The sequence below is a fragment of the Pieris napi genome, chromosome 9 (assembly GCF_905475465.1).
Source record: "Pieris napi chromosome 9, ilPieNapi1.2, whole genome shotgun sequence".
Taxonomy (NCBI): domain Eukaryota; kingdom Metazoa; phylum Arthropoda; class Insecta; order Lepidoptera; family Pieridae; genus Pieris; species Pieris napi.
This window is the reverse complement of record NC_062242.1, coordinates 6,479,392-6,502,324: the sequence shown is the minus strand read 5'-3', so window position 1 is coordinate 6,502,324 and position 22,933 is coordinate 6,479,392. Positions and strand designations below refer to the sequence as shown.

Genomic DNA, 22,933 nt, shown 5'->3' with positions numbered 1-22,933 from the left:
GGTTTACTAAGCTATGTAACGGTGTCCTATATTGAGAAAATGTAATGGAAATCCAAGAGAAACATCGATAAGCGGCACAGTATCGTATTTTTCGGGCCGCAAAGTCAACCCCGTACCTGCTACACAAGCCAATATCCGCGAACGTTCGTTATCTTATTGTGTATGTTGTCGGCCGATCACAGAGTTGGGTATAACAAAACTTGGCTAGATAATAATTTTTCAAGTCTATATTTAACGACAGATTCAATTACTCATAAGAATTATTAACTGTATACCTATACATACTGAAGAGATCCTAACACAGGTTAGGTAAGTTTACTAGAATCACAGTAAAACGTCTGTGGCTACCGACCCGAAACAGTTATTGTTTCGTTGGGTATCAAACTCTGGACCTTTGAATTTTATATCACGAATCCGTAAGTTGCGGAAGCGATAGTTTTAAGCTATATGTAGTAACTAAAAAATCGTATCACCTAGGCTAATTAAACATTGTCTAATTTATTGTTGAACTACAACATTTACATTACAGCTGAAGCTAGCGGGGTGTAAAATCTATTATAACTTGAAATTTTTCTGCTCAGAACTTTAATAACTATTAAAGTTAGTGGAATAATGTTACACAGAATGAATATTCATATTTTGTATTGTAATATTATGCAGAGTTAGTTTGTCTGAATTTTCTTTGTGTCTCGCAATATCGTGTCTAAGTACAACTCCGGATTCTATGTTCAAATTGTTTATATCTAATATATAAAAGTCTCGTGGTGTGTTTGTAGTTAAACTCCTCCGAACGGCTTAACCGAGTCTCATGAAATTTTGTGTGAATCGGACAACATCTATTTATTATCCCCCTAAATGTGAAGGGTAGTCCAGCCCTAATTTTTTTAAATTTTTTTATGATAGGTACAGCATTAAAAAATACATACAACCCCTTTTCACCCCTCTACGATCAACCCCTATTTTTTATTATAAATGATATACATGGCAAAACGACGTTTGCCAGGTCAGCTAGTATATTATAATAATCCAGTGGCGCTACAACTGTATATGGGCTTGGATTCAGATTGCATCCGTGTCTTTGATTATTCTTGTTTCATAGACAAGTAGGTGATCAGCCTTCTGTCTGACTCATGTCATCGATTTTTGGATTTGACACATGCCGGTTTCCTTACGATTCCTTCACCGTAGGAGCGAGTGTTAAAAGTACTTTAAAAAAGAGTGCGTGTACTAATTATGTACGCGCGTAAGAAGTTATAGTCTTTGGCATTATTAAAAATTGTTTTTGATTGCATGCATATAATTAATTACAATTAAATAATCAAAGACTGGAAAAGGAGTCATTATAGTCAATAAAGTTCAGTTTACATTTGAAAAATTAAATAAATAAATATTAATTATTATTCTCTTACATTAAGTGTAACATAAATTCTATTATTATTCGAATGTTGTCTTTAAATTATGTCCAATGCCGTAGCATCTTCCGTGGGCAACTGCATTCTGTTAATTTTGTGTCACGGTGCGCGCGCATCGTAAAATTTCACTCTCATAAATTTTTCATAACGCGCCTAAAAAAGTATAACTTCAAAAATATTATTATACATTAGGATAACACTGATTATGCAATGCAATGCAATTAATTCTTGTTATTATGATTATTATTTTAGATGTATGTTAGTTTAATGTCGATCTATTAATCCTATACTTATGAACAGTTATCACTTTCATCACAAAAATATATGTATGGACCAAAACAATATCTATTCGATTAGTTATTTCGACTATGTATTTGCATGTTGTTCCCACGAGAATAATTTTAATAATTTTCCATTTGTGCGTGCTCCTATTTCACCATGCCTACTGCTGATAGAGGACAAATCTTTGTTTTAAATTTTTTTTTTTATAATTAATTAACTATTGTTGATGTCATGTGAAACATGGTGTAATGGTTGCAGCTCCTTACAAATATTTTGTAAAACAAAATACTTGGCGATTGAAAATTGAAGCCGTGTTTATTGCCAGTTCTTCTCTTCCGTTCTACGCCCTTGGTTTCAGAACTGGCAGTAAATGTAAAATTAGAAGCATTTAATATGAATTTCTTTTTTGACGTTCATAAGTGTTACCGAAATTAATAATTGATTTTAAATTTGTATCTATTATCTAAATCTAACAGTATCTTTGTGAGACTCACATACGAGAATTTACATACAAATAATTAATTATCTGCATATATGCATTTCATATTCGTAGTTTGCAATGTTAGAAATTGTTATCGTGGAGGACAGTTTAAAACTTTTAATTGTGACGCTTGCTATATTCGCTAACATTATTGTACAAGATATAGTTATTTTCTGTTCATTGTTGTATACACATCATATATATGTTCAATTCCTCCGTACTTAATTACGAATCGGGGCGTTGATTTTTGGGGATTAATTAGGTGTGACACATTTATGTCAAATGATCAATGTCCTCAAACATCTGAAATTATTTAGAACAGTTTGTATGGCAATAAGGATTTAAAATCATTTACCAAAAACATTCAAAGATCTCCAAACTAGACTGTTAATGATTTGAAACATTGTAATTAATATTAATTTAATAAAATGATGCCGATAAAATAATTGATAATGTAATTCAAAATTCAACAAATTACGTAAAACATTGCAGACTGTTAATGTGCAAAGAAAATCAGTTTATATTATCATATTTTTGTACCTGAACCATATTCTTGCAAATTAAATATTATTATTATTCCTTAATTATAAAGTAACACTGTATCTACTTATGTCCAAATCAGCCCTGCGATTCTGTAACTCACTTCACGAACTCACACAGCGGTTTTCGCATCGGCGGTCTCTCTCAAATCAGTCGTGAAGCAGTCATTTTATGATTTGGCATTCTGATAAACAATAAAGTACAAGCTCCCACCTTTTCAGAACCGCTGTGTGAGTTCGTGAAGTGAGTTACAGAATCGCAGGGCAGAACGTTACGGGAAAAGGCTCGTCTTATGATATCAAGAATCATTTCAATATTTAGGAAATAATAAGCTTAAATTTCGGGTTTCAAAAATCAATAACTTAAAATAACATGTACGTTCAATATTGTTTAAGTTTAGTACGCGCTTCGAAAACACCTGCAGTATTTCGTAGATAACTTCCGGAAGTTACGTTCAAAAGTCGAACAGTATCGATTGAAAGTTATGCTGCGAGGCGCTATGAAAATTACGGTCCGTTACGTTATAAGCAATTTGAAAGTCTTGACCTACAAAGTCATTTGAGATTGGTTCACCTTGCAGAACAAGTTTTTCATGTATTTCTCTACTGGGTCTTGACTACATTATTTGTCTTAAAAATAATCTATAAGGATGGTTTCATTCTTAGCTTAATACTAATACCAATAGAGTCGGACGTCAGTCACATCGGAGTATGAGAGTACCTCACATACACTTGTGCATGATGCATGGCCAGTTTTAATAGAGATTAAACGCTGCCAAATCGGCCTGGAAAACATTAAAAATTAAGATGAACATTTTTTTCTAATAACTACTTGGTGACGCTTATATTTAATTTTAAACTTCATAATAAGTTATCGTTTAATTTCGGGCCTTATTAAACAGCTAAGATTAAATTTTCGTTGCAAGCTTGTTGACTGGGACCAAAGCTTTTTAATCGATAAAACTTGCAGTTTGAATATTCGGCAGCACGCCGTTATAAAGCAATTAGTAACACGCAATTGCTATTTGCATAATTATTAATAACTTTACGTGAGTTTATTTTTGAGTTAATTCATGGATAAGCATAGTTATTTGTTGGATTTTTTTATTTTAAAAGTGTAATACCCAATTCTTTATTATAAGGTAATTGCTGATTAAGATCACCGTTATAAGAATTAAGAAGATGTTTGGTCTTACTGGAAGGAATGCCATCATTACATTTTCTCGTAATGGTGGTCGGCTCACTTTGGGTCACTTTGCCAGTGGTGTAATTATCTAAGTATGAGCTGTTTTTTATGAATAACAATATTTCCGTGTTATTTTTGGAATCTAGTATACGATTATAAAAAGTTTTTTAAACAAAGCCTACACTGTAACTTATAAAAGGTATCATAAAAAATTTAAATTAACATTCAGAAAGGGATAGCTGTTTTTTTATTCTGCATTATCATGTTTTTATTTTACAAAAATAATTGACTTATGGACGTTTATTCTTCTTATAATCAGAGTAGATATAAATAATTAAAGCTGATTTCGCTTGTCCATGAGTATCGTGATGCTCCGATGTCCCACTTGGTAAATGGTGTCGAATGTATATTACGATCTTTCCATCCGTTATCACGATTATTATAAGTGTTTCTAGATGGTCATGAAGTATCCGGGAAATTTAACTAAAACATTGCATCACAATAAACTAAATAGTTATCTAGGTATTTCTACAAGTAGCAGTAGAGGTTTAACTCTGCAAAAGTAATTATCACAATACAATAACGATTGTCGAATAATAAAAAACATTTCTACTCGCGATTGGAAGAAACCAACAAGTTCACAATAGAACTCAGTGTTAAATTTTGCTGTAAAATCAGGACATTAACGTAATATTATGCAAACCCGATCCGAGGACTTACGATAATAAATGTATTTTACAAAGGAAAAATACAACCTTAAAACACAAAGCTGTATAGTGGAACATTCATAGACTTTTGAACGACTATTTTTATCTTATACATAGAATAAACATTTTCCAATAATTTTACTTTTTAAAATACACATGTTAAAATTGAAAATAATAAATTTGAGTAAATAAATAATTGTATGATTTAATGATATATTACTGAAGGGTATAAATAGAATATTGATTGTCCAAAAACGTTGTAACATTCATGATGACCGATTTTAACTTTGGTCTGACAAAAGCGTAATAGGCTATTTGACTAGATTTTAACAAGCATTTAAAATTATTTAAATTATTCATTAATGACTATAGAACCTGCACAAAGTGTTATTTCTGTTTCAAATAATAACCATTCAAATTAAAATTTCAAGAATCCTCCAAAACCACTCTAGACAAGATGGCGTCGCACTAGCCCCTACGACGAACCATGTCAGTAAACATTTAAACAAACAAAGATTTTTAGGAGTTGAATATCATTCTTAAATTTCACGAACACACTATATTATTATTCCATCAAAAACAGCCTCTAACGAAATTAAGTTCCAAGATTTAGGCTACCATCCATTAGGATTAGACAGGCAAAGACGTATTTACTGTTTTGTATCAGGTGACTGACCTAATAATCAATATAAGCTTTTAAATGTTTATTTTATTCAGTTTACTCTCTATAATACTTAATTTTTCATACTATCAAATAGATAATTCTAATACTTCTTTACATTTCTTATATTTTTAAATTATTCATGACATGTTTTTTATACTGACTGGTTATTTCTGACTGACTATCATTAAGACGTCAACTGATACTCAACCTTTTCAAGAGTCAATTGTTACTTTCGCCACTTAGTTTAAATCAATGCACCATAGATTTTAGACGCAAGTTAAAAAACGGTTTTTCATTGCCCTGCTTGTCGTTAATCTGTCATTATGATTTAGTATGTGGCTCGAAAAGAGAGGTAAAACGAAGTAGGTACTTAAAGAAATCGTTATAATAAAAGTGTATAATCATATTAAATGAAAGAAAAGAGACTTTTGTCGCCCGTTTTAAATAAGTTTGTCATTTGGATCGGGAGTAAAAAATAAAAAAAATCATTTAATCATATGGGTAACACATTATACACTTATGACTTGTCAGTAAAGAAATGTAATGGAAAGTAAAAATCATGCTAGCAATATATCTAGTTGTCACTTTGATAAATAGTAAAAGAAAGTTCAACACGTACAAAACACCCATGTCTCGTCTCGCGACAAATGAGAACGTACAGTTACAATTGAATTATTTATTAGAATTATGAATATGTTCTTTGCAAATGACAAAGCTTTACAGCTTCAACAATCTTTTGACTTTTCCAGATGTACAGGAACCGAGATAATAGTATAAAAAAACGACGGGTTGCATTCTGGGAGTGCAGGCAGCAGGGAAAACTTGAATATTAACGTTGTGCATTTTATTTTGGAATGGTTAGGGAATAATTTTGCACGAATTGCTTTAATTATCAGTATAAAAGTACTCATTTTTGTGGTAGAATACAATATTTATTTATTGCGCTATCGTACACAAACTTGACAATTTATATTACATTAAATACGCCGCGCCAGCTGTCTTCTCTCCATCCGTCTTACGAATTTTTGATCAGGTCACGTGTCCTGACGCGAGTTTAACATTTTTTACCCATTCCAAAAAAAGTGTAAAAGTAAAAGAAGTTTTTACTTCGAAAACATTACAAACGGGGTGTCAGTAAGAAATTCCTAGTATTTTTTTTCATAAATGATACATAAATGCTATCGCAAACTTTTGGAGTATGAGTGATTAATAATCCCGCCATACATATTGACACAATTGTCATGTCATAAGTTTTATCATGTATCAACATGCAAAGCTTTCTATAAATGTTACAAAAAGTTGCAAAATAATTTAAAAAATTTGTGTTTTTAATAATTAAAATATTGACAATTTTACGTCCGCAGCGTATCGCACCTTCGCACTCTTTTGTTTCACAGAAGATTACTATATTTTCACCGCTGTAGGGACACCGCCTGCAAAGAGAGTTTGTTTATTTGTAAGGAACTGTCTTATATATACGGGCGTTTATAGACTATTCTATATTCTATATAGATTTTTGTGTAATTATTTTACGATTTTACTATATTTTCCACATAACATTCCGTTTGTATCACTTAAATTTACTTAGCGGTGTGCATAATAATGACTTCAAAACCTAAATATATTTCGATAACTAATAATTTCATCACTTTTGGCTCAAATATGTTGAAAAAAAAACAGCACCATTATACCTCTTGATTTCCCATTTCTAATATTAGTATTTAGTATCTAATTATGAAATCATAGAAATTGTCCACAACGCAATATCGTTCCCAACAATATTCAACGCCGCAATGAGCGTTTGTGGAAGTCAAATTTAATTTTCGATAGTGCACGCTAACGTATCATTTTCACCTAATTATAAACTTCCAGAGATTGAAATTAACCATTAAAATTTAACTTTCACGTTACGTATGTTGTATTTAAATTAATAATAAAAATTATAAAATTAGGTTTTAGTTATGTACTTGTCCGAGCAATGGCCTTATTGCTATGAGTACATTATACATATGTATATAATATATAGAATCCACAAGCCACAAGGCAACTAACGTTAAAATTTGTAATTACCACGAGAATTATAGATTTATTTACTTCGATTATCTTTGGTTGAAGAGATCGGGACTCCACAATTTATGCATATATACAATATACATGGATATATATGAAGGTGTATATTTTATATCTAATATTTTTTCCAATACCTGCTCTTTTGCCCATATTGCCATAAAAGTCATCATCCCGCAGTCCCGATGCCTGCTGCAGATCAGAAAGTTATCACACTGTCAATATCTTTATTAAATATAATAAAGGAACATTATATTACAAAATAGCTAAGCAAGGCAGCAAAAGTACAAATCTCAGTTCTCATATTTCCTATTTTCTTTGAAGTTCGCATACTCCAAAGCTTTGAATAGAAAGCTAATAAGATATGGGAGCCATTGTGCATTGCTCAATATATTATTGAGTTTATCGAAGATCCGATATTCCCAAGAGTACAATATAAAGCTTCTGCTTTCGAAGAAATTTCATATTTATTTTATCTTTTGTTTCTTAATTAGTCTCGTAAATAGAGTTGTTATTATTGTTATTGTTATATAATGAAAACATCGCAAATAATTGAAGTTACCATTGGTCAATGTCAAAATGTTAATTAATGTATTCCAAGTAAAAATCAGATCAAATCAATAAATATTTTCAATTAATTTTCCATTAAGGATGTTTTGAAAATAATGGTGATGATAGTTCAACTATAAAATAATGATATTTTAATGATATATCTATTGAAGCTATTATGAATATAAGAATTATTAGAGAATGGGAATTATTTATTTTCTTTTATATTTGATGCCATTACTCCACGATTCAGTATAATATTAATGTGAATATTTTTATGTAAAACTTTTGTTGTGAACAGGACCATACTCAACTAAAATCGTTACTATTATGATTTCACTTAACGTAAAATATACCCTAAGACAGGGTGCTAAAAAGTTTAATTAAAGTTAATATATTTGACTGTAATCAAGTCAACTAGAAAGCGTGCGTCACGTAACAGGCTTTTTAAAAGAAGTTATTCTATTTAAAATACCAAGATAGGGATCTGCTATATTTAAAACTGCTTTATGGTAATTTAAGGTAACATTATCTTTAAAAGGTTTTGTATAAGATTAGCCTTTTTACTTAATAAACTAAAATTAACAAGCATTATATTGTAGAAAACATTCTACAAACTTAACTTGTAGCAGTACAACGTTTTACATACATATAATATATTCTTTGTGATGTACATTTTTATTTATTATTATTGCAATTACCTTTGATGTATATAGTGTTGGGTTCAATTTCTGATGAAATAATGGTTGTTTTCAAAGCACAGCCTTGCGATTCTGTAACTCACTTTTCGAACTCACACAGCGGTTTTCACAGCGGCGGTCGCGCTCTAATCAGTCGTAAAGCAGTCATTTTACGATCTGGCATTCTAATAAACAATAAACTACAAGCTCCCTTATCAGAATCGCAGGGCAGAAAAGATTGTAAAAAACCTAAATCTGTGGTTCTCAAGTTAATACATTCAATTCTCTAATTCATAGACATTATAATTTTACGATGTTTTCAGTTAATAAAAGTGACACCGACATCGCTTACACTAGACAGAATGGATTTTAACGCTGCTGGGACCTACGCCTGTGAAATTGCGATGGAAATTCCTTTGTACTCGAAACTCTCAAAAATACACGAAGTCAATGTCATAGGTAAGTGATATAGACGATTTCCTGTATTCATTTAGAAGATTGCATTCTCTAGCCTAATACAAAATAATAATCTATATAAAATTCTCGTGTCACAATGTTAGTTACCATACTCCTCCGAAACGGCTTGACCGATTTTTATCAAATTTTATATGCATCCTACTGAATGTAGGTCTGAGAATTGGCTACTATCTTTTTTCATACCCCTAAGTGATAAGGGTTGTCCACACCTAACATTTTATTTTTACTTACTGCCATATTATTTACTGCCATTAATAAATACATACAACCCTAAATGTTCACCCCTCAATCACCAACCCTTATTTTTTATTTGTTAATTAAAATCTGATGACTTGAACTCTGATCTTTATATAGAGAAAAAGGAAGGCTAAGTAAAATCACATTAAGGAGAAACGAAGTTCGCGGGGGCAGCTAGTAATATCTATTGGAGCTAAATAAAAAATAATTAGATAACATTATCTGATTCTTTTTAACAATGTCATTAAGTTTGTTTCTAAATAACGGTCAGAAAATAGAGGCTTTATTTATTATCTATGTTATTGCAGCCGTGTTAGCATAGCTCGCTGAAATCATGGGATATTTTTCCATGTGCCTAATACTTGACGTACTGACCAAACTTACTTACTTAGATAAAACCAAAACGTAGTTTCAGTAAGCGATCAATCAAAACTTTTCTATTTACAATATTAGGTAGATTTCTATGTATGTACCTATTTAAGTTAATACTATAATGATTAAATTTTAAAATTAAATTACTGACGTCACTCTCATAAATTGAACTGTCAGTTTGACAGATATAAATCACTTTGAAATTGAACAATATTTACCGCAAAGCCCTTTAGTGCTAAAGTAATCTGACACTACTGAGATCAAAGCCTATTAATTAACTTAAGTAATTAAGAGCGGGATTAGTTATAATTTTAATGCTCATTTTATATACTGTGAAACATTATAAACATGTAACATGAAAGAGCCGTTGAACTTTACTTTGAACTGGGTAGAAAAGTACAATTCGTGACTACGTTAGTGCGATAGAACTGCCTTAGGAGGTCGGAACTTAGCCATCGTCGGGCTATATTTTCTTCTAAAATAAAAAAGGTAGATGTTATAATTCTAAATATTAAAAGTAAAAAACTATAGCATACACAATACATATTATCCCTCTTAGTTCTATGATATACATTTTTAATCGCTGCGTTTCCTAATTATTTTTGTCCTATCGTATGCAATGAATTCTCAAATAAAAAGTAATATTTCACAATACCCTCGGTCTGCTTAAGACTATATGTAATATGTATATAGTAATTCTACAGTGATTCATTAATACTATATAAGTCTAAGGACATCCGAGAAAAGCACTATTATGTATTTTTGTATAAATGTGACAGAAAGAAACAAATGAGGTTTAGTAACTTGTATGTAAGTAACAAATGTGAATTATTTACAAATCCAGATCTGTCTCAACTCTGTCTGTCATCTGTCTGTTCCAAGAATTATATTCTAAGGAAATATTTCTAAAGGACCGGTTGGTCCCTAGTAACGCGTAAATTGGTACACGGAACACAAATACTATAATATCTAAGAAATAATGGAATCTCTAAAACACAATTAGACTTACAATATAAAAGCAATAAACTAGACATAATGAACGAGTGTGTATTTTTAGGTATAACGATAGATAAATTTTGTAGTTGGAAGGCACATATTGAAAAATTACAGAACAAAATAGACAGTTTTGTTTTTGTGTTAAAACGACTAAGGGAAACTGTTAACCATGCTACGGTATTAGCTGCTTATCATGCATATGTTTCATCTATACTTAGATATGGAATTATAATTTGGGGAAATTCAGTCGAAGTAAATAGGGTATTTAAGGCTCAAAAGAAATGTATTAGAGCAATTTGTGGAGCAAACTGTCTTGATAGTTGCGTACCTTTATTTAAGAAGCTCAAAATTTTATCTCTTCCATGTATTTATATTTTAGAGATATCGTTATTCGTGCACAGAAACATACATATTTTTAAGTCGAATGTAGAAGTTGAAGTAAAAAGTAGACATGGGATGAAATTGGCTGTGCCAAAAATCAATCTGGAACTGTTTCGGAAAAACAGCTTTTGTATGGCAATTAAAGTCTACAATAAATTACCAAAAGAATTAAAAGATCTTCCGTCTAGATTCTTTAAAAAGCGACTTAGTGAATTACTTTTAGAAAAAATGTACTATTCAATAAATGATTATTTGCATGAAACACCGTAATTGATATAAAGCTAATGATATAATGTATATAATATAATAGACTAGATAGTATAAGAATAATTGACATTGAATAATAATGTGAAATACTTTAAGACAAATTTGCGCGCCATCGTGTGTGGCAGAATATGCGAACGATTTATGATTGTATCACCTTAACATTTTGTACCATATTCTTGCAAAAAATAAATTATTATTATTATTATTATTATTATAAAGTTTGCGTGTTATCTTACACTCAAATAAATATGACGTTCCATTACAAAACCACTTTTGTATGAAATGTGACGCGACCCTTCGGCCGTCTTAGTTTTGATTCCATTATACCATAGGAAAGAAACAGATGGAGCTTATGATTTAATGTTCTGCATTATCTACAAATTTATATTCGCAATCGTTATGATTTTATACTGTCAAATATGAAACATGTACAGAAAAAATACTATTATTTTTTATTCACAATTACTTTTCGTTTATTAGAGGACTACATGATTCAGCATTCAAATTTTTTTTTTAAATTTAATAATGTTGTTGTAGTATTTATTTGGTAAAATACAAAGTGCATTGCATTTCCCTAATTGCGCTTGCGCTTGCAATTGCGAAAACATAACTGTACCGGAGCAATCTTCTACACTAACCTCTTACTGTTAGTAAGACGATATGTTTCTCATATCAATTTTCCTGTAATAAGGAAAACCCACACAACGTATTATCACAAAGAGAAAACATCAGACTATATTATGATTCCTTTGATGTGTTTTGAAAGAGGTAGTATAAGTTTTGATATAAGCGCGAATTAAAGACTTAAAAGAAAATATTGAAAATTTTAACGTCGACATTAGTCGTATAAAAGACTGTTACATACAATTTACATAATATATGTATCCTAAAGACAAAGTATATTGCTAGATGTGCTCTAATACAAATATAATTCACATTCCAGGAAAATGCAGCTGTTGGGACCAAGATTAGCTGACCAAAAATGTATTTTCTGTATTTTCCAAAAAAAAATATGAATCACTAGCGCTACAACCAGATTAAATATTATGTAACAATATTATTAATTATAACTGTGCCTGACTTACGTCAATATTTGTATCTAGATCATGGCGGTAAATTAGCGCACAGGTTAATAAAACCGACTATTACACAGCCGGGATTCGAATGAATTGTCTTAGGGTTGAGAGTCCCACGCTTAATAATTTATTAACAATAATACTTTGATTTAAGACTCATATTTTATTGTTTTTGTAGTTCGCCAAAAACACCGTCCAAAAATCAGGATTAGACAACAGAAGTTATCACCAAATGGCGACTTGGAGGCCACCTGTCACAGTTCAGCTGCCTATCCGGCACCGCATCTCACATGGCTGGTCAATAATGTTAAGGTAAGTAAAAATAACCGCAAATAATACAATTTATTATTCTCTGATTTAAAAATTCTAAATACAAAATTTGTTAAAAACGGGAGTTAAAAATCATGTTCAAAGGTACAAGAAAACTGATTGAAATTTTCCGTTTCCGCGCGAACGGCGTCCCGAGGGTAACCGCTAGTAATTGATAAAATACAATATAAAAATAACTCTTACTTAACAATGAAGGCCTCCTGAAGATACCTCTGTAGGTTTAATTTATTAGTATTTTTCCAGATTATTAAACTAATGCGATGTTCTTATCACTTACCTCTTGTATAAAGTATTCAGTGTACCGCGTACAATGAACAACATACAGTATACGATAATACTATTTCAATATTATTAAGTATAGTTCAGTACTGTCTATCTAAAAAATATGTTTAATTCAGTTGTTCAATAAATTTCAATGGCGTAATTGTAACTTGGAAATTGTAAGGTGGATAGAAAAAAAAGACAGCAGGAAACGAATGGGGAATGAAGGCTTGGATAGAGAGGTTTCGAAAAAACTGGAGGAGGTCCTTATCTGAGATGGGGTTCCGATCAATAGAATTCTTCCGAAGGATGTTGCGACAACGAGTAATAAGAAAAAATATAACTATAACACATGTAAATTTTATATTTACGCTACTAGCAAATAATATTATAGCACTATAGCAATTAACCAAAAGTTATATTGTATAAATTTTGGCTTATTCGCAACGGTAAAATTCTTGGTCAATTTTATTAAAACAACAACTTTCCTGCTGTTTAAATAACTGCAACAATGGAACTTCAACTTTTTGTAATGTTATGTTTACACATAGGCAAAGTATTTTAGATTTCAATAGCTTTAAAATTGCTTTACCAAAAAGTATTATTAATAATCATGTATGAAAGAAAATCTTAATACAAATTTATGAAGCGCAATTTACCACGGCTCAAATAACTACGGTCCAATTAGCGACACTATTTATAATAGGCCAAACGGTCGTCAACTGTTCATAAATAAACTATTCAGTTGTTTTAAATGGATCGGTTCAAAGGCTATTTGCGAGTTTCATAGTTAATTAAACAGATTACTATCTATAATCCATTATTTTGTCCCATACACCACGAATCCACAATTCGTGATTACTAATTCTGAGTCATTATTTGAAGTGACTATTAGTATAAGATCCCGCTATACAACGACCTTCACCGAGATGCTTATTTAATGAAACTTATTTTATATTTAATTTAATATGTCAATAAATATAGTCCATATGGGTTGCCTAGCAAATTTCAGTCCAGAGTATGTTTAATTAATATTTAAAAAAAATTTTTTTTTTTATAATTTGCATGTAGTAAATTTTTTGAACTTTTTTCAATCAATATTTTTAATCAGGGTAGTATTATATCTGTATCACTATAACCTTCTTTTATACTAAAGATGTATATATACTTTAGTGTCACATAAAAAATATACACATAAATAATTAATTGATTAAAAACAACCTAACGTTTGCATATTCTATGGGCTTCATACTTTCGATTGGTATAGAATTTATCTAATAATCATACCGGTGAAATGTTTAGAAAAATATTTTTTTTTTAATATTAAAAAAAATACTCTGGACTGAAATTTGCTAGGCAACCCATATGGATTATATTTATTGACATATTAAATTATATATAAAATAAGTTTCATTAAATAAGCATCTCGGTGAAGGTCGTTGTATAGCGGGATCTTAGACCATATAGACAAAGCTACATAAATTACAAACATAAGTTGTTTGTTTTTGTTAAATTTATAATTTTTTCACAATCTAAGAGCAAATAATGTCGCTTTTCGTTTTATTGTGATCTATCACATGTCTATGGTAACCTCTCCTCAGCTGTTGTTTACCAATCACAATCAAACGAAACGCGAATTCGTTTGTCTATCGTTTTAAACTTCTCCTAGGTGAATCGTTCGATATTTTTTACAAAAAAGCCACATATTTAACGAACTTTAAAAAAAAACGCATTCTACCGACCATATCATTTATGTACTAATACTGTTTATATATGTTTACACGTTAAAGTAAAATTACGTAATTATTATTTCTCCGTAAATTTAAAAAAATACACCGATATTGTCACATTTATTGTAATTGTGGTCATGTAAACTAATGTAAATGCAGTCGCGTAAACTAAAGACTATGTCTTTATACGAGTATATAAAAATTAATGGAAATTTAACTAAAATATATAATATTATTTTTTTTAATCATTACAGCATTTTTTCTGATGAAAAATTGTACAGTTTCTAAGAAAATTATTTTTGTTTATATTGTTAAATAAAGGATTAGTTTAACAAAAATGTTTTCCAATTAAAGTCTGTTCATAAAATCCTTTTAATACGCGGCAGTTGTGGTAAACATTTTCATAAGCAAAACAGGAAGTTATTAAATTTTTACGTTCAGACCCACTTTGAGAACGTTGAACAAACAAGAGATATTACAATTTTGTTTATTATTTTTTGGTTTTAGTTAAATTATTTGTTTATATTATTAGCAAATACACTCAAAATACTTATTCATAATACATTTAAAAATTCGCAATTCTATCTATTAATGAATCATAAACAGTAATTACTTTTTAAATTTCTTCTTTTCAGTACATGTTGTATATTGATTTTCTATCCATTAGTAGTGTTTTACTCATATGAATGAGTAAAAAATTCACTATTAAAATTGATTAATAAATATTATTGAATTGATTTAAATAGCCTACTGAATATATTTTGACACTATATACGTATGTCTTTTGTTTTTCGTGTATTATTTTAATACTAATGCTTGTTGCTAATGATTAGGTATAAAAAATATACAAAAAAGTACCTAGAATTTAATTCTCATTATAATTTATCTTAATAACCTAATTGGTCAAAAATAAATAACCTTTTTATTTAGACCTCTTGAGTTCTAAATGACAGCGGTCTACTAAATTATACAAATCAATATATCTCTGAACACAAATGTGCTTCGAAAAAAAAACAAATGAGTAATCGAGCGCTAAGTCCTAACACAGAAAGACAAGAAATTAAAAAGAAGTATTGCGAAGTAAACATGTATTTTACACGTTTAAAAAGTAAAGGAAAATAAACATACTTTAAAACACACGTACTCTATAAACAACATATAGCGTAGACGTGCACTTAGACAGGCAAGGTACTTTTTTTTTACTCTACAAAATTATATTTCTTCTTACAAAAAAAACCTTTGTATAGTATCGTTAGATGATACAGCTGAAACAAATTTAAATTTGGATCAATTTGTAAGCCGCTACGACGCAGCTCTACGAGACTACAAATTAAGGCGAAACTACAATAATCACCATAAAATAGGTTCTGCTTATTCATAAACATAAATACACTTTTCATACCATTGCTAACAACAACATTGCTGACAAGGAATTCAAAAATTCACTCATTAAAAATATGCAATTTTTGTATTAAAATTTCATCATTTTATTAACATGTTATGCTACCTTAACCAAAAATTTGAACCTATTTCAATATAAGTAAATAAGCTACAATCTCTACCTAGAACTGCACATTTTTTATGCCCGATAAAAATAATTAGAAATCGGATAGGTTCATAGAGATTGCTTTTCATTTTCAATAGCTGTAGGTTATATTATTCTGACGTACCTACATCAGTATTATACTGATATAGTTGTGTTACAACAGTTGTTAAGCGTCCAAATCTCATCACGAATATAATTTTTGCGCAATTATGCAAATGCAATTAATATGCAATTTTTATAGAACTGGGGGCAAACGGACAGGCTCATATGATGTTAAATGATACCGCCGCTCATGGGCACTCTCTATGCCAGAGGGCTCGCGAGTGCGGTGCCGGCCGTTTGGAAATATTTCGTTCGGCAGTTGGTTACACATAGTGGTGGTGCGCGGCAAAAACTATCTTAAAAACGTGTTAGTTAGTTGTGGAACGACGGACGTCGAGGTGATACGGGTGGAATTTCGTATTCTTCCTCGTAGTCCGATGATTTAACTCAGCTGCAGGTATTATTCCGAATAACATCTCCTCTGAACAACTACTCTGAACAACATCTGCACGCTAAATCCGGTAGAAGATGCAAAGTGACCCCACATCTCTACGCTACGCCAAGCCACGTCGACGATGCGAACCGCTCTTCGTTGAATACGGTCAATTGGATGGAGCTGTTACTGGGGAGCTCCCGCCCAGAGGTGGGAACAGTACTCCATGTGGGGCTGAATTTGCGCTTGTCTGATTATGGCTGTGGCTTTAAGACGAGTGTCTTCGATAAGAGGAGTGGCGACAAATGGTGGGTTTTAGCGAAAAACTCGCAAAGTCGTCTTCTTGGAGTTAAATTGGACTAGATTTCGTCTACCCCAGTCCGAGACTACACGTAGTAGAGTTTCGACTTCAGACACAAGTTTGTTCCGGTACTCATCGATAACTGGTCTTTCTGTCGTCTGCATAGCAATAAATGTTGCTACGCAGCAACATTATATTATCTATGATAGTAGATATTCAGAACAAACAGGGTCAGGGAGACGATACACCCTGGGTATGGTATGGTTACGTGGTACTCGCTTTTGTGCATCCCCAAGACGCCACCAACAATCGCCCTCGCCGCGTTATCAGCGGAGCCCTATCCACTTCCGGACATGATATAGGTACCACGGTTACGACCGTCTCTCCACGTGACCACATCTTTACCCCTAATGAACGAGCCTTACACATTCTGTTCTAGTACTTATTATAAATTAAAAGACAAATAATATAAACTGAATATCTTACAATTTACTTAATACCTCTTGGTATAGTTAGATTTCTCAGTAGATAATTAAATCTCGCAATATCAAACATGGTTTCAGTGGGGACACGGAGTGTTGTAATTGACTTGCCGTTCATGTGTAAACTGTTTGGGAGGCAAGCCCTAGGTAACTGGGTTAAATATTTAAACAACTTTATCGAACGTATTTAAATTATAATGGAAACGATTTGATATTTAAAGGAAACAATTTTTTTTTACCGGATTGAAGTTATGTATTTATAATAGAGGACACCGTGAGCCATTTCTCAAAACCCTGCATCTTTTAATCGATACCAACTCCGGGGAAATAAATACAGATAACACAACTTTTTCTACAACTGTGATACTTTTTGACATTCAACACATTTTGTCTTCAGTCACCGTGACCACGCACGCTGTAAAGCACGCGAAACGTCGGTTAAATTTAAAATTATGTGAAATAATTGTACATTTATAATACATAAATACATAACTTCAATCCGGTAAAAAAAAATTGTTTCCTTTAAATGTGTAAAAGTTATGTCAATAAAAGACGATAAATACGATTTGATATTTTTTCTAATTTAGAAACATTTACAAAAGCGACTTTAAATTATAAGAATAATTAAAAATTGTAAAGTAATCACTCTATTATGCTTAGATATTTGGATCTATGTGTAGCTTCTCTATACAAATATGTGTTAATTGCTCTTATAGAAAATACATTATTTAAATTGTTAGGTTATTGGTTGGTTATCGTGAGACTCTTAACCAATAACCTAACACCTTCCAAATTAAATAATCTATTGAAAATCATGAACAAAAACCCCAATTTCATTTACACAAAATATTGAATGTGTAATATAATACAAAAACATCATTCTCACTCAATTCACTAGATTACTGCTATATACTGAGTAATCAAGTAAAATTTCCCCCCAACCATAATCTATAATTAGGATGTATTTCCTGGAATACTTGATTAGTGTACTGCGTCCTTAGTTGAGGAAGCTATGTATCTTCATTTACCCTGATTTTAATGGAGATGCATGGTAATAGTGTTGCTAAAGTTAAACATTTATTTCAATATATATTGACAGTTGTCATAGTATAACATAATTTAAGTTTGTGTCATTAGATTATGGAATAATACATCACAAAAAGTTTGTTAAAATATTCGTGCTCGCTAACAACGCTAAAATGTAGTTTAGTGGAAAATAAAGGTGCGGATAAATGTATGCGAAACTATTTTAATTGATTTGTCTATAATGAATAATTTTAAAATATAATTCAAAACGTATTTACTTGGTCCTTCGTGAATATAAGACGATGACTCGCCATTTCTTTTTATATTATGTAAACAACATGACTCGGATATTTTGGTCTTTACTTAACGTAACTATCTTATAGCATTAGGAAATCGTTCCTTTGTTGTACAATTAATCTATGATCTTTTTTGAAGAATTATACACGATACCTTCGTTGGAAGGAATGACAAGTCTCCGTATAAAAAAATGACAGCAAATTTTGAGCCCATAATAGGTTATTTATTTGTCAAATACTATTTTTTTACTTATAAGCAAGAACACGTAACAATAGAAGTAGATTTCGCAGATTACATAATATTCAATATTCGCATTCATTATATATAGCCCTTGAAATGACAGCTGTCAAATGCACTACATCCTTTTGACAGCTGAAAATATTATTTTACAAATAACATATTAAAACAGATTATTTAACTTTGCTCACGAGTCAGACTATCATGGATCCATAATCTATATTCTTTTAATTTTCTCGATTATTTTATTATATTTAACGTTATTCGTTACAAGAATTTAATATATTCACGTTTCCGGGAGTGGCACAAATTATCTGAACACTGATTTATTACTCTTTTGGCATAGTTATCATCATAAATTTTACTCCAGAACATCATTATTGAATTAGGATCGTGCATTATTCTTTCAATAGTCTTTCAATAGCATACACTAATATTAGGTACTCGTCTGTGGCCGAACCCTCTTGGTGCCACTCATACGGTCGAACCTTTTATTTATTAGGTACAACGTCAATTATGATAAATTATAAATTCCATGAACTACTGCTAGAACTTTTCTATTTATTTCAGGTGGATGAAAGGTTAACAATTCCTCACGGCACAGTCAATGTCCACCGATATCATCATGGAATGCCACTCTCCCTTACCAACTCGTCTTTGCGCTTCCCCCTTTCAAGCCTACAACATCCGAACCAGACTGTTGACATCACCTGTCTGAGCACCATACCTAGTTATCCAACAGTGGGGGAAGGTTATGCTGACGTACAGAATCAGACTATCACCGGTAAGATAATTCTCAGTATGTGATATGGTTTTGGTAATATGGTAAAACTATCGTTGGTAGTATCATAGCATCAAGGTGGATTTTTCGGTGAGTTTGATGGCACACAAGTGCTTAATGAATCTGAATAAATTTATTATTTGTTAATTATAATATATCAATACAAATATTCGACGACTCATTGACTCTAGTGGTTAGTAGCCCTGACTGCGAATCCATGGGTCCCGGGTTCGATCCCCGGCTGAGACGAACATCGATGTGATGAGCATTTTGGTGTTGTGCTTAGGTCTTGGGTGTTTAAAATATGTATATATATGTCTAATGTCTATAATATGTATGTAAATCCGTTGCCTAGTACCCATAACACAAGTTTCACCAGCTTAGCATGAGACTACGTCAATTGGTGTGAATTGTCCTTAAAAAAATAATAATAATAATTTTACTCTTCGTTAAATTTAACTAAAAGATAATAGTTTGACTTATTAAATGGATCATGTTTATTTTTTCAGTAAATCTAGTTCGATTGGAGCCATCGCCCACTCAACTCCCTGTTAAAATATTAAGCAGCGAAGAGAATAAATCGGAACGACTTAAAATATACAACTATCTTATTTTTATTATGATAGTCATAATATACTAGGCTATTGGGTGTTTAATGTATACTGAAAAAAAAACATTTCCGAATTCTTAAATCGAGTTCCGAAATAACGAAATATTTCTTACGAAATCTAATTATTCATTTGTGATAAATTATATTATGCTGTACTTGAGTTTAATGAAGATAATTTACTTACAAAGTTGGCAAATTAATGTCACCTTAAGTAGATAAATTATATAGTAACTTTATGCTGGTAATAACAATTGATTTAATTATTTTAGTTTCCATACTATACACGTGGTAAAACAACTGCGAAAATGTGGCAACTATATTGTCAGAAAATAACGGCTTAGTTTACTATATTAGAAATAAATTTTAATTTCATCTACGAACGTAGATAGCGCTTCTTTGAATGCTTTGTAACTTTTACAAACTTATGTACGCGAAAATATGAGACTGAATATAAATTAAAATTAGGCTTGTCCTAATTATGCCCCTTTGAATTTCGTATACCCGTTTCGCCTAACCCTTAACAATCTGATTTTATTTATAGTTATTAGTTTATTTCTTAGTTAGTTTGGTCTTCGTAAATTTTTCTTATGTAATAAGTAGATTAGTCGAATATATAACACTTTAAAGTAAAAACTTGAGTATTGTGTTCGGTGTTTATCCCTTTTTTACGTACGACTAAAGCTTTTGGACATATTTATTATGTAATAGCGATCTATTAAACTTAATATAGTAAATTTTATGTATTTGCAACAATCAATTCATGTTTTTATAACATATATACTTAAGAATACGTATCAGGGGTAGCTATCTCCATACTACAATTGGTAAATCGCGCGTCGAATAACCTGATGGGTTTGATCTCGAATTAATAATGTAATACATTTTGATTCGGTTAAATTTAATTCAGTCATTTAAAATGGCTTATTAGCAGATATATTTTATTTGATTTGGTCATTGTTAAGCTAATATTATTAAATCGCAAACTACATAATATGTTAAAGATAGCAACTATTACGCCATTTAAAACGATAGGTACCTGATACAAACGGGCATGTATAAAACAAGAACTTGGAGACATTTTCTAGTGTCTTTCAAGTAATATTCTAGCCACTGGTTAATTTGAATCATTAGCCGATAGTCACGCTTCTAAGTTTATCACTGTCCAGTAAAACTATTATGATTTCTTTAATATTTGAAACTGGGATACTGCAGTACATTGTTTTTTTATTTTATTCACTGTGTATATAAGTATCATAGCAGAGTAATTACTCCGTATCCGTAGTACGTTGCATAATAAATGTATTGGGTGGGAAAATAAAGTTTGTGAAAGTTTGTGTAAGGAACAAGTTCGAAACAAAACATATCATGTTAGGGAGTGAGTATATATTTATATAAGTGTTGTGCATAGTTGGTTGTAAAGCTAAAAGCATTTGTGTATCTTTGCTTTTGACGTAGTAGATAAGTCCGAAATTGATACGCTTTTTTGTTTCTGTACAGCTTGAATGTATTTATTCCCATTTTGATATTTTAAGTAATGTTTCTACAGCTACTAATACAACGCAGAGCTTTCGTCGTTTCCATTCATAGCTATAGAAATCAATGAAGCTCATACGTAAACTAATGAATTCTTTGAGATTTTGATTTAAAATATAAAAGCTATATATGGATTTACAAATATTTCCTGAAAAGTTATTTTTATAATTGCTTTCTTATAATCTCTACTTGTTGCCTACTCGTGATTTAAACAAACTTGCGAAAGAAAATATAATGCAAATATTGAAAGTTTTCATACATGATTTATTTCCTTCACATCAAAGATGGCGTCTAGATACAATAATATATTAACAAATTTAGGCGAAATTTATATGCCCAAGCATAACTGTGCTATATTCTCAACATATCGAGTTTTTCACTTTGACAAATCACTTATTAATTAACAAATACTGGAGAGGTAAGAAATCTAGTTCCGTGCTTATACCATCTTAGATACGTTCCGAGCGGATTTAAATCAAATTAGTTTAGCATCCATACAAACCATGCCGATAAATTATTATAGTATAGTGTATCGTTTTAACTGTAGCACAATTTATATAGATGCCTGCCTTTGTAAACCCCTTCTTATTTAATAGTAGAAAATACTTTGAGGTTAAAACTGTCTTGGTACTTTGATTCGTAATATATTTTTGACTACAGTTATATTAAACTTAACTTTAATGACCTGTCTTTACGATTTGGCATTCTGATAAACAATAAACTACAAGCTCCCAACTTATCAGAATGCCAAGTCGTAAAACTACTGCTTCACGAGTGATTTGAGCGCGACCGCCGCTGCGAAAACCGCTGTGAGAGTTCGAAAAGTGAGTTACAGAATCGCAAGGCTGTAAACGTATTTCTGTTTGTCGATTCTATTTATGCAATGTATGCGATTAATACGGATAATATATAAACTTATTACTAATACGATTTATTTTTATAATTTTCTAA

The 22,933-nt window shown here is 31.0% G+C and overlaps 1 protein-coding gene across 1 annotated transcript in view; it reads left to right on the top strand.

Annotated features, from left to right (window-relative positions):
* Positions 1 to 22,682, top strand: part of LOC125052413 — a 70,253-nt gene extending 47,571 nt beyond the window's left edge. Inside the window, exons 5-8 of the mRNA XM_047653237.1 lie at positions 8,891 to 9,026; positions 12,552 to 12,685; positions 19,629 to 19,842; positions 20,349 to 22,682. Coding sequence (XP_047509193.1) covers positions 8,891 to 9,026; positions 12,552 to 12,685; positions 19,629 to 19,842; positions 20,349 to 20,479 — 615 coding nt within the window. The 3' untranslated portion in view covers positions 20,480 to 22,682. The remainder of the gene's footprint in view (positions 1 to 8,890; positions 9,027 to 12,551; positions 12,686 to 19,628; positions 19,843 to 20,348) is intronic.
* Positions 22,683 to 22,933: the final 251 nt, after the last annotated feature.